Raw genomic sequence first — 13595 nt, forward strand, 5'->3', positions numbered from 1 at the left:
ATTCAATTTGAAAATACGTTATTTATCCCACAGGGAAATTAGATGTTGTCATAAATCATATCATCCAAGTATCTTCAAAGAGTTGTTGTGGATGGCTGTTCTGTGGGTAGGAAGGATATCCTGTAGCAGTCAGTGTTTCAACAAATGCAAAGAGGCTTCTGACTGAAGATTGCTGCTTTGTGACATATTCATGATGGCTCAATATCCAGGAAGCGGAGACAACATTCTACTGTAATGTCAGTTGTTGACTAGTACTGCTAATCCACCACGTTTGCTTTTGCCGGATGAGACTCGCGCATTAAACACCATAAATTTAATTTTTGACTCCAGCGTTTGGTTCGGTTTGAGTTCTGCTCAGAGTGGATCTGGGGATTGTTGTCACAGGAAGTTAACCTCCAGCCGCTTTAGCATGTTTTTTTTTCTTCTTCTTTTAACAGAGGAGAGAAAATCAAAACACAAAGAAAACATTGACTTGTTGAGGTAAAACAAAACCATTTCATTTGAGGGGAAAACAAACTGTAAGGGTGCATTATGAAAATGGCAGGACAAGAGCAGCAGACAGATTTAGCTACACTTGTGGTCTGACGGGAAACCACAGCCTGCAGCATAGGCTAGTCCTAACTGACTGACAGGAAATATGAGCTGCTAATTAAAATTATAAATTCCTTTCCAAAGATTTTGTGTTTGCTTGCATTGCAGATTTTTCAGTACATTTCTTTTTCTACTTTGGTTCAGTTTTATAAAGAGAAAATAATAATATTTTACTTTATATGTGAGGAAAAACAAGGGAAACTAGTGTTTATGTATTGATCATTTTGTCACAATATTTTGTCGTGCTATTGTGGTAATGATAAAAATTATGCTAAATTGTATTTATTATTTTTTAGGTAACTGTATTGCTGTAACTGCATGGCGCAGCATTCATATTGTTCTTGAAAAACATTCCCATTTTTAATAGGCTTCTTCAAATCACTTAATTAAAAAAAAGATTGATTTATATCCCTAAGCTGTGCAGGGTAAATGTTTTGATCTTATTTTTGAATTTACTGATATTTATTGATGCACTTTTGGAAGAAACTTGAGTAAATAGCAAAAATAAAATTTACAATCACTGAAATTTATCATGACAACAATAAACCAAAATCCCTATCATGATGCTACATTTTTCATGATAAATGATAAATGATACGATGAATGCCCACCCCTAAGAGAAACTGTGTATTGTGATTAGAACCCACAAATAACTTTGAACTATATGTGCCATAAATCCTTTCCCACAAGTTGCATCAATGTAGGTTAAAATCCAGATCCATCTCTCTCTGATCCCTGCATTCATTCATCTCTCTCTGATATTAATTGCTGCAGGGCTTCCTGTCATCTTTGTCTCTGTGAAGCATGGGATCTATTAAAGAAGGGCGTCCTTTCAAAGTTCCAGTTAAATAGCTGACTAACGGGCCGGTCCTGTCATCCTGCTTTTTCTCGCAGCGGCCCGTCTCTTTTCTCCTCTGTCTTATAACGCGGCGGTACCGCTGCTGCTCCAGCACGCCCGCGCTGTCACATCCACTCACCGTCTCTCTCTCTTTGTGTTTCTGTCCAGGAGGAGCAGAACAGAGGGAAGCCAAACTGGGAACACCTAAATGAAGACCTTCACGTCCTAATCACAGTTGAAGACACACAAAACAGAGCAGAGATCAAGATGAGGAGAGCAGTAGAGGAAGTCAAGAAGCTCCTCGTACCTGCTGTGAGTATATTTCCTGCCGAAATGCCAACATGCGTTACATTGTTGACGCTTTCCCAACTGCTATTGCCTTTCTGTCCCCCATCATTTGGGTGTCACGGGGAGACGAAGAGCTTTAATATGTGCTGGGAAGGTTTCCCATATTTTCATAACACAATAGTGCCACTGCATATGGCACAATAACTCCATCCCCACTGTTAGTATCCTGTTTACCTCCATATATGGACGAGGGGAACAGGTTGGCAGTACCTCCAGTTGAGTGGAAAATCAGAGCAAGCTGCACACACCTCCGGTGCCGACCACATTTCATCTCCGCTCCTCCTCAGGCCAGACTTCCTTAACGCTGTGCTCCCGGTGGCGGCTGCTGGTAGCTTTGCTGGCGTGGAGTTTGTGTTTTGTGATTTGACTGTGGGGAACAGGTGGACAGAGCAGCTGAGGGTTGCGGTTTGCCACCAGGTGGCAACGAACAAACCTGGGTGGGACCTGACCAAGTGTGAGAGCATCAAGGAAATGTACTGCAGTTTTTCATTTGGAGCATTCTTACATTACATTAACCTTGAATTATGCTTTGATTTTAAGGCAAAAATAAATTCTACACATGCTGTATTGAAATGAGTAAAACCATAAAGAGGCTTTCTGCCAGCATAAATTGTTAAGGTTTTTTATTTTTATTTTATCTTATTTGCCAATGCTGCCCAGTTCCTGTTGTATTTGTCACTGAAATGCTATGTCGGTGACTCAGGATTTAGTTTTTCCTTTTGAAATTGCTTAATTTTTTTCTTTTCTCTTTATTTCGATGGTTATGGCCTACAGTTAATACACCTCCCCCAAAGTTGTGATGGGGCTTTTCCTTCATAATAATGTCATGGATATGATTTTATTTGCTTAATGCATATTTTCCTTCCACTCAACTTTCCATCAATATGCTATACTTAAGCATTCTTCTCTGTCATTGTGTTGGTCATAAACAATAATAACATGTAATATTTCTCTTTTTAAAAATCTTTTGTATTTCTCAATAATGAAATAATCTAGTTTTTATTAACAATAAGCCATAATAATCCAAACTAACCACAATGAGCCCTTGGATTACTGTCGGTGTGTATCAAATCCATTTGATGCTGTTAAAGTTTTAAACCTTGAACATTTGATGTTTCCAGCGTTTTTGTACTCAAATAAATCTCTTAATATCTGCATGCACATTCAGACATGTTCAACATTTGTGTGCACTATAACTTGAAGAATGAATCACTGTTCATGCAGATCTGTTGCCACATTCACAGCAATGCTTTTATATCACTGACAGCTCTCTGAATATAAAATTCATGAAAAAGGGGCCATAAAAATAGCATCTTCACTCTTTGAGAAATCTACTGTGTGTGCATTTTGCGTCCTAACGAGTACATCAAAGATGGCTCTGAGTCATTACCTGAACCACTGGGTGGGTTAAAAAGAAGCTCTTTTTATTCCTGCGATGTGGGGGAGCAGCTTCAAGGACTTTTGCGAGAAACCAGACACCAATGAAATCCTTTTCTCTAATTTTTCTGCTGCCTTTTAAAGAAATTGTTCAGGGTAATTTTTCTCTCATCAGTTTGCTCATTTCCAGTTTGGATTCAGTCAAACGAATAGCTAAAAATACTGATACTTGCCATTTAAATAGCTTTAACAATTCAGTTTTAAGTATAAAGTGAACAATTTTGTCACATATGAAAACTACTGCTTTAAGTTAATTTGTATGACACATTTCAGCAACAATGCAGGTCAAGGCACTTTACATCATAAAAACACAAAAACAAAGTAGTAGAAGGCACCACACAGTCAACAATTGAGAAAACCAGTAAACATTACATTTTGACAAATGTCATCATTACACATCAAAATGTTGGTCAGTGTTTGATTTATTATGGTTCAAAAGCAACTCTAAACAGGTGGGTTTTTAGTCTGAAATTAGTGTGTTTCAGCTGCTTTGCAGTTTTCTGGAAGTTTGTTCCAGATTTGTTGTGCATAAAAACTGAATTCTTCTTCTCTATGAAACTCTTTCCAGAAAGCAGCTGTGTTGCTTTGTGCAGCTTAGTATTAGGGGCTTTTAACATTTTATTTTCACTGGGAAAAGAGAATCTGTTAAAAGCCGAATGAATCACTCCTTCACTGTTAGAAACATGACAAAGATCACAGCGACAACAAAATAATTCAGTAAAAATATTCTGACCAAGATGACTGGGTTCTTTTCAAATAAAATTGACTTCAGAATTGTATACTCTCCTCCCAAAGCACCAGTTGGTCATGACTAAAACTACAAATCTTTTCCCATCTTTTATGTTACCCACATTCTGCGCTGGTTTTTTAAATCTGAATAGTATTTTTGTCAGTTTTGACCCAAAGCACTAGCTTATCTGCTCTGCTGGAAAAGTGAAGATGGTCTTTAGTTTGTTGAACATTACATTGAGATCAGGCATTTATCCAAAACAAAAAAGTTCTAGCTAGAAACAGGAACTAAATTTTAGAGAAACTCTGCGCCTGAAGAGAAAAACAATGTGATTTCCGTACAGCGAAATTTGGGCAACTTTTGCAAGACGCTCTGCACAGATTGCTAAATCAACCATGTGATGTGTTGGTAGGCTTCCATCAAAGAATCCTGAATTTAGAAATTGAATAAAAATGTGCTTTTACATATTGTTTTAAAGTTATTTATCCTTGGTGTCAATTTATACTCTCTGAATCTGTTGTTTTCTCTGTTTTAGACTTTTTAGTTTCATTATGTCTGTGGAGTCCATAGTAAAAGTATCATTGCGAACCTATAAATACACACACTTGCTCTCTGTTGCCCCTGCTTTTGCCCCTTTGCCCTTTAAATCCCTGAACTTTTCAACTCATAATGAACTGTGAGCAGTGAAGCATCGTTGAGGTGAGAGAAGCAGAGACAGAGGGGAGATGGGTGGGAGAGCTTGATTGAGCTCCTCTTTCAAGTGTGGATTTATTCAACTGATCCAGGCCTACTGCGCACACACACACATGCACACGCATACAAATACCCATTCTCAAAATGAAAAAAGGATTTACATGTGTGTCTACACACACTACTAAAACGCTCCACTCATTGCCTGAGTCTCCCGTTAAGGCCCTCAAACCGAACCTTACGGCAGAACCTCTCTGCACTTTAGGTAACCTCCACTCAGAGAGCAGCGGCGTCTGCATGAATCCTGAGCAGCCTGCTCCACTTTGCCTCCCTGCCCTTTCAAGTGCTGCAGAGTCAATAATATTTTTGCCTGTGGGTAGTCTGAACCCCACATTTGCCAACTATGAAAGATGCAGAAATGTCTAAAATTTTGTAAAGTCTGGGGTAAACATTCCGTTGCTTAAGTCCAACTCCATCTGAATTACCTCCATATGCTGTCAGTGATCTTCTGTTGAGTAGTGTGACACAAGCCAAACAATGCACAGATGGCAAAACACTGAAATTCTTCTGCTGAATGATAAATATTTGCTTGTCAACAGTGAAAACTGCCACAACCGGATGACTTATGAGATGTAACGCTGACATTTGGCTCAGTGAAGGACCTGGCTGGCCTCTGTTTGGCCTGAACCAAGTAGGAATGGTTTACTGTTGGCAGCCAGGATTCTCCCTTCAGTTTTACTGACAGAAAAATGACTGTTGTGACATTGTTCAATTTAACAAAGTGAAAACTTTATGAAAAGCCACAAAAATAATTCCACTGCACAGTTTTTACACAAAGTGTACGTAATCTTATGGCTTCTACTCGAAGCTGCTGTTTTTCACATTTATAAACAATATAGATGCAAATCTTTTAGTGTCTCATGATTAGAATCAGATTCTTAGGGGCAACATTTCATTCAGAAGTTGTTTTTTTTTTTTTATTCAGAAACCATTTTTTCTATTCTTACAGCCTAACAATTCTGTTTAAACTATTTAATATTAAAGAATTATTCAAAATCTAATTTTATAAAAATATAAAATAGGCAGACTAAAATAGATTTTTGAGCTTAAAATAGATTCAGGATTGCCAGGATTAGGAATTGTGATTCTTTTACACGGCTAGAAATATTTCCAAGAAGTTCAGAGATTCTTTTCTTGTAAGGATGAGAAAAGCTTAAGTCTGTCTTGTTTTTTGGTTTTTTAAAAGCCACCTGAGCAGCAGTGCACATGTCCTAGTCTATGATAAATAAATACACAGAAGTCTGATCACTTTGAGTTTTAGGAATGACATGATTGTTATTGTTTCCAAACTGTTGTAAACCTTAAGGCCAAAGAGTTGTCAATATCTGTTATAAGTTGTTGGATGAAAAAAATTGAAGGCTGTAATTTTGTGTTTGTTTTCTTCCTGCATCAATGCGCCAGTCATTTGAATTCCCAAAAGAGATTTGACCACATTTCTCTAGAGTAAAGCTGCTAATCTTCAAAATAATGTCTAGAATTTCTCTGCTTCCCATTTTGATTTGTCCTGTAAATCCTTAGAAGAGTTAATCCTAAATCTTGTCTGAAAATGTAGAGTTAGTGTTAAAAACAAGCCCTCAGTACTGCACCCCATGTTTTCTGAGAGATCAAGTTGCTGCTGTAGAGCAAGAAGTCGGCTGCTTAAAGAGTTTACACTCATGTTCAGTGTCGGTTTGTTGTCTCAAGCTGACCTCTTAAACCAGATAAGAACTTGGTCAATGTCAATCTCTGAGCTCAACCCCATATAGACGAACCAAACGATAGAAAGAGCTGGAAGGGAAACGGCCCACCAAAAGCGAAGATCCACTGTGAACATGGAGGACCATGTACACCCTCCACCCCCACTCCAACTGAAGCTGTCATTCCCGAGAACAAAGTGAGCATGCTAGCAGCCTGGCCAGACAGTGGCCTGGAGCACTAATCTCCATTTGTGGAAACCCAGTCCTGCCTCCTCAGCCCAACACGCTGCTCTCATTCTCCACCTCCTTCTCCACTCACATTCCACTCCATTTTCCTGTCACAATTTTCTTAAGATCTATTTTTAACCCTTTCTAAAGGGGCTGTGGAGCAGGTATTATACACTAAGACGGTGTATTTCTTAACTGAGCTTCGGATCCTTAAGTTCCCCATTCCTCTTGCCCCCCATCAGCCCCTTTCTTGTTTCTTCTCGATGCCGTCCTCCACCGTCGTGAGGAAAGATAAAGGAGATAGTTTTTTTTTTTTTTTTTTTTTTTTTTTGTCTAAAGCAGACAGATGGACCTTAATAGATGCCAAGCTTGGCTATCTGTGGGGTGTTGTGTCTGTACTCACCAGTATGCATCCGGCTTGGCAGAGTGTGGCATGGCAGCGCCATCAGAACTGCTCCGTCTGGAGAGGCAGGCAGGGAGGATGATGCAGAACTTCATTTAAGCAGTGAAAGTGTGTTCTAGGCCACCATGTTCTGACTCCACAATCCGTAAACGTTCCTTTTTGTTCCTCCTCTCCGAGCTCCCGCTCTCGCTGGCTTTCCCTCTCCGTCAGCAGTGTATGACAAATGAGTACAAAACACCATCTGGCTGCACCCATCCATGTGTGCTTCGCCAATTAATGATGTTTATTGTCTATTAGGCCTACCTATCACTACCATTCTCTTCTTATTTGCGCTTAATCTACTTTGCCGCCTTGTGTTTTCATCCATGCATGAGATCCACCTGTATTTATAATCAGAAGCTCACATTTATCATTAAGCCTCCCTGATTAGCCCAATTACTCATGTTTTTGTGTCTTTAAACTGTAAAATGTACCTCCTTTCAGTTATTATATATAAACAGGTGTCTGCAAAACCTTAAGAAGTCTTAATATGTCTCATTAATTAAAAAAAATGTCATTTGGCCTTAAACACTTTAATCACAGGACTTAAATTTAGTCATTTAATCTCATGTATGTAGTTTTATTTTTCCCCGTGAGACTTTTCTGTTTGGCAAAAGCTTTGATAGCTAGTTGGCTATCTTTTTTGCCTCAATTATGGGTAAGTGCGCTTTTATTGCCAGTTAGCCGGACGACTTTTGCTTTCGCCACTGGCTCATTTCTTTTCTCTTTTTTTTTTCCCCACCAGGGGGGTCCTTTTTGTGGGCTCTAGTGTCCCTTTTTTCATAGTAGGCTGACAGGAGAGGGGGGAAGACATGCGGCAAATGTCGTCGGGTCCGGGAATCGAACCCGCGACGGCCGCGTCAAGGACTGAGGGCCTCCAAACGTGGGGTTCTACGCCACCGGAGCACACCCCCACTGGCTCATTTCTGAGTCAACCTACAAACAGACTCCAGAAATTTTCTTTGTTGCTGTCCTTGATTGTAATTTTAATATTTTTCTATCTTACATTTTCCTCAAGGTTGCATTAAAAAGGTATTAAAAAGTCTCAAATTTGACTTGCTGAAACTTGCAGATACCTTTACAGGGGATTAGGTTTTGCAGGACTTTTTATCATGTGACAGCTCGCAAAATATCTATTTTTGCTGCATTTAGAGAATAAATGGATAATAAAAACAGGCTTGCTCTGCTAACAAAGTACGAACTTGCAGTCTGGTTGTAGGTTGCTAGTTTTCATCAACCTGACAGCCTTCCTCTCCCTGTAGGCTGTTATTGCCTTCATCAGGCTAATGAAGGAGCTGGGCTGGATCATATTAACCTTCTGATCTCCACCTCCCTGGACACCAGTTACAACAGTCTGGACTGCACTATTCACTGCTCCCATTATGTATCTAAATATATGTATGGGCGTGTGTGTAAAGAGGAGAGTGTTCGGCCCATCCACCTGCACGAACACACCACACCTCCCACATGGATGTTAATCATCTTTTTAATTGACTTCCTCGACTCGGTGACCTCTGCTTGATACAGCCAGACTCCATCACTGGGCTCCTCCTGCACTGCTCTTAGTCTACTTTATGTGTGTGTAGTCTATTTTCTAAGCTACATGCCGTCAAGCCTGAAGAGTTTATAATATTTGTCTTCAGGCTGCTGCTGTTCTTATCTTCCACATTACTCAGTATTTTTCATTACTCCCCTTAATAATTTATTAAGCAAATTCGTTTTGTAAACCAGTAGACAGAACCAATGGAGTTCAGCTGTGTGTAATTTAGTGTGCATTCACACCAGCCCTGTTTAGTTCGCTTTAATGGAACTTTGGTTTGTTTGTCTAGAAAGTCCGTTTTGTATGAGGAGGTGTTGAATGCGCAATCAAACTCTGATATGGACCAAAAAATTTACTCTAGTTCGCCTAAAAACCCAGGTCTCTGTTCTGTTGAAGTGAACTCTAACGCAGTTTGAATGGATATGTGAATGCTAAGCGGGACAGAGTCTGCTCCAAAAGCAGGAAGTGAACTACAACCTAAGGCATTCCTGGTTGCATTGGTGCCAACAATAACCACTACTGCATGCCATTTATAGAGTTGCTGATTATTTCTACAACCACATCAACATTTATTTCACTTAATTTCTTCGTGGGCATTAACTCTGGGTTTTCAGAATTAGAGTTAAGAGAAAATGCATCTTTTTGTTGAATTCACAAATAAAGCATTCCTTCATGGTCTGTTCACATTATATTAAACACATAATATTATAAATTCATTTATGATCACAGAATCAGGCCATCTACTTTTAGCCGACTGCAAGTGTTGTCTCCTGTTTAAGTTGGCCTTCATTCCTGTATTCGGTGCCCCTTAAAGGTGCTATGAATGAAGTAATTGCATCAAAGAGAATTCTGCTTAGAGCTCCTTATTTTATTAATTGAAATATAAATATCTGCCATAACTCAATTGATTATTACACTTATAAGACACTTTCACACCTATCAGACTAATAAATTAGCTCATTGTTAATGGTATTTTTTTATTTTAATAATTTTCATTCTATTTTCAACTAAAAGACTTGACGTTTTCTGAGAAATTTAACAACTTTTTTTTTTTGCTCTGTCGCTTTCTTGCCATCTTTCTTCATCTTCCATCTTCGTGTTTTTTTTTCCCCTCTATATTTTTGTTATTGCTCTGTATTTTTTTCTCGCTCTCCTGCTGTTCGCTGTTCTTTCACTCTGCGGGTGACTGCAGGGACAAGGCATTCACCACTCTGTTGTATTACTCCATCTGCGGTGGCCTTAAGGCGACCTCATCCCGTTAATAACACACATCTTTAAAACCACTGAAGAGGCTTGAGATGTCTTCTTCTGCTGCTCCAGTCACACACAAAAGAATGACACAAAAGTATATGTGAGTGACTTGCATTGCAGAAACTAACCTAAAGCCCTCCTTACTCTAGTTTTTATTCTATTATTGCATTCAGTTACTAGCAAGCACTTTCTCATGTGCCTGGAGACCTGGCCTGCTCTGCTCTTGTCCCCTGCTATTTTTCCTCTCTACACCTCCATCTGGCCATCCCTTCTCATCTTCAGCTTTGTGGCTCTCCTGAGGGGCAGACAGGTGTTACTGGCCTTAAAAAACTGTAACCTCATGGGGAACAACCTTCCTGATCTCCACCTTTTATGAGCTTGCGTCTCAAATTACTGGCTTGAAAAGTAAAAAGCTTTAAAAAATAAATCCGATATTATTGCTTTTGTTACAGATATTTACCATCATTATCAGCATTATCATATTCATATATATATATATATATATATATTCAGATTCATTGCAAGACTGACTGCTACTAGACATCATTCCTGTCCACAACATCACTTTGATGATATGATGATACTTGGATGACATGAGTTACAGCGTTTAATTTCCTTCTTGCCGTATAAAGTATTTTTGAATTTTAAATGATGCTATACACTCCAGCGACCCTGGAGTGTGTGGCACCAGGTGAGAAAGGCAGCAGTTTGATACTTCTAGCTCCCAATTTCTCGAGAAAACATACTGAGAAGGGCACTCAAAAGGGCAAGAGGTGGATAACGCCAAACACGGCTCATATTTTTAAATGCATAAATGGGGATAATCTCTCAATCCGATCATTTTCTGTTGGATTAAAAGCTGTTAGCTCTGTAATAGAACTAGCTGCGTATTTTTTTCCTCCGTGTTTGAAACAAAAACAAAAAAATCAACGCTCCAATCTGAAAGAAAATCTGATCTGTCCAGATGAAATGTTTGTGTTCATCCATCTGGGGGTGCGCCTGTAGAAGGCTTCAGAAAAACAAGAACAGGAAACATCAGGGTGTGATTTCTGTTAATTTCACTGCTCCTGTTTCCCTTCTCATCACCACTCTCCTCACGCATCCAGCCACAGGAAGTGGTGAAAATCCAAGGCAGAGTGGAAATTCCGACTGCAGTAACATTAGTCCCTAACAGCGTGTTTGAACTCCTTTCCCATCGGAGTGGAACGGATAAAACCTCCTTTTGTCTCACTCTGTCCTCACCAACTTGCTGGCAAGAAGCATAAATGGTTTCAGCTTCATCTTGTCTTAAACATTTTCTCCTTGGGTTAACCTGTTACTAATCATTTCATACATTCTGTTCATCTGAGGTCAGATGGTTTGGTTTGTTTCTTGGTTTCATATGTAGGTTTTTAAATTGGCTTCATTCCCCAGTGCAGGTGCATTCTGTGTAAGCAGGCCCCTAGCAGCATGTCTAAAATTGCCTTGACGACTTGTCCTGTTAATTTCAGTTCACAGTCCCTCACATCATTGTGAAATAACCACCTACTTAATCTACCTGGTTGTGTTTGGCTCCTTCAGGGGCGTGGGGGACTGGAGATTCCTAATGCACTACACACTAAAAGAAGTCCACTAACAAGGCTAGCTAAAAGGCCCGGACAGTTTTAATCTGCCCTTGTCCTCCTGTGGCGTGGAGTGGGACCAAGCAGGCCCCCGGCCAATCTTTGCCTCTCTTTGAAGGTTCCCCTAATCCCTTTACAGAGAGGCAGGGAAATGCAGAAGTGTGCATACCTCTGTGGGTTGATTTCAAGAGAGTCGCAGTCAGGACTCTACAGGCCGACTGCTGACAGAACCCTTGGCGTCTCTCTGCCACTTTGTCTTTTTGTCTTACACATTCAAATCCTCCTACAGTAGTTTCTGAACTTGTGGTGGAACCGTTCTGCGGCCAAGGTTCAGCATTTGAAGTCAGAACAAACACCCACACATGCGCACACGCATGGCTTTCATGTCTCCTCCTCCAGCGAGCATGCGCCCCAGTGTCGGAGGCAGGGAAATAGGATTGTAGAGCTCTATCATTTAGAGCGCCTGAAGGCTGCTCGTCAAATTCAGCTCTTTCCTCAGCCTGTGATGCGTCATTCGAGTGGCTATGGCTCAAATAGTTGTCCCACCACTGGCTTTCTGCACCCTCTTGGTGGTTGCATAGGAAGGTTGTTAAGTTCTACCAGTGGAGCAAAAACAATTTGATACTTTAATAACATCATGAATGACATGTTGTTATTAAAGGGGCAGAATTATGTTAAATCAGCTTTTATAGAATAGAATAGAATTCAACTTTATTGTCATTGAACTGTCACAAGTACAAGCAACGACATGTAGTTTGCATCTATCCATAAGTGCTACACAGGATATAAATATTTATTTATGAACTTTATATTATGTTATAATGCTATTCCTTCATCAAGAATATACACAGTGCTGCCTTGATTCTTTCATGCACGTTTGAGAAATCCTTTAATCTCCCATGGCAACCATTCAGGTGTCCAAAACTCCTAGGTAGACTTATCTAGTGCCAGCTTTGAGACGTAGCTCCTCCGCGGAGCTGCAGTTTCCAGGTTTCCAAGCTGCCGCCTCATACAATAGTCCTCCCTGTGACTGCACTTCTCAGCTCCTTCAGACTAGCCAGCAGCAATAGCAAACACCTAGTGGACCTGTGCATCTGCTGAGCTCCTTACGTATGCTTCTTCTCAGTGCAACGCTGGTAAAAACATTTTTAAAAGAGCGATGTTGGAATGAAAACTTAGTTTTTAAAGAAAACACCCAATTTCGAGATTATATGGAGATATAAGTAGAAATTTTATAACAACTGAAGGAAAACAGTTACTTTTTTGTGCTATAAAATGGCACTATGTGGCTGAAGAACATAATGCTTAAATTAACCTTGTTGACAAATGCAAATATAGGAGAATTTATATATATAGTGCTAAACTAGTTGCCATCAATGACATTAGATATAATTCACTATTAATATTTTTAGTCAACATTATTTTTTATCAGTGTATCTTTTTTTACAGTGTCCAAAAATACCGGACACTGTCAGAAAAAGTAAGTATTTTTTTCTGACAGATATGCAAATTTAAAAAATATATATATTAAAGATTGATTAGGTCAAAAGTTGAAGAATTGGGATGTTATAATCGTTTAACACAGAACATCTCAGATATACTGTCTGCTAATAATAATGAGCCATCAGAGAACGTAAAACCAACTCACAAGGTCTCTTAATGTGCTTTTAATCTCTTAGATTTAAAAGTCAACTTTAGACAATAACAAGTCTTAAATGTGGACAAATTGTTTGTAATGGCTCCCAAATTCCATTTAGGCACATCTTAAACATGTGGGACTGTTTAATCCTTCACAGTGTGGCATTAATTTGTTTCATTTAATGCAACTCTTACTGAGGAATTTGGTTGTTACTTTGCATTGTAACAAGGCTACAAGGTTCAAGTATTCATTCCTCCCCTGCAAAACCTTGAAAGAACTTTGCTTCTCAAACAGACATTTTGCAAATTCCTCAGGAAATTAAAATAAAAATATTCTTACTTCGTTATTGAACGTCCAGTGCTTATTGTTCTGGTTCGGTGGAGTTCCTGATTGAAATTTGTGCTATTTTGGCTTGTTTCTGTTTTAGTTGTAGCATGTTTGACATAAACAAAAACATTAATAAAATTAATGGATTTTATTTTCACAGTGTAATCCAGATATTTACACCCCTGATAAAAGACAGG

At 39.3% G+C, this 13595-nt stretch overlaps 1 protein-coding gene across 7 annotated transcripts in view; it reads left to right on the forward strand.

Moving 5' to 3' along the window:
- The window catches only part of qkia (QKI, KH domain containing, RNA binding a), an 88122-nt gene that overhangs the window by 52551 nt on the left and 21976 nt on the right, over positions 1 to 13595 (forward strand). For all 7 annotated transcript variants that reach the window (XM_044142037.1, XM_044142039.1, XM_044142038.1 and 4 more), the window contains exon 4: positions 1598 to 1741. In XM_044142037.1, the coding sequence (XP_043997972.1) occupies positions 1598 to 1741 (144 nt within the window). The remainder of the gene's footprint in view (positions 1 to 1597; positions 1742 to 13595) is intronic.

Source organism: Gambusia affinis, linkage group LG16, assembly GCF_019740435.1.
Source record: "Gambusia affinis linkage group LG16, SWU_Gaff_1.0, whole genome shotgun sequence".
In the NCBI taxonomy this organism is placed as follows: Eukaryota; Metazoa; Chordata; class Actinopteri; order Cyprinodontiformes; family Poeciliidae; genus Gambusia; species Gambusia affinis.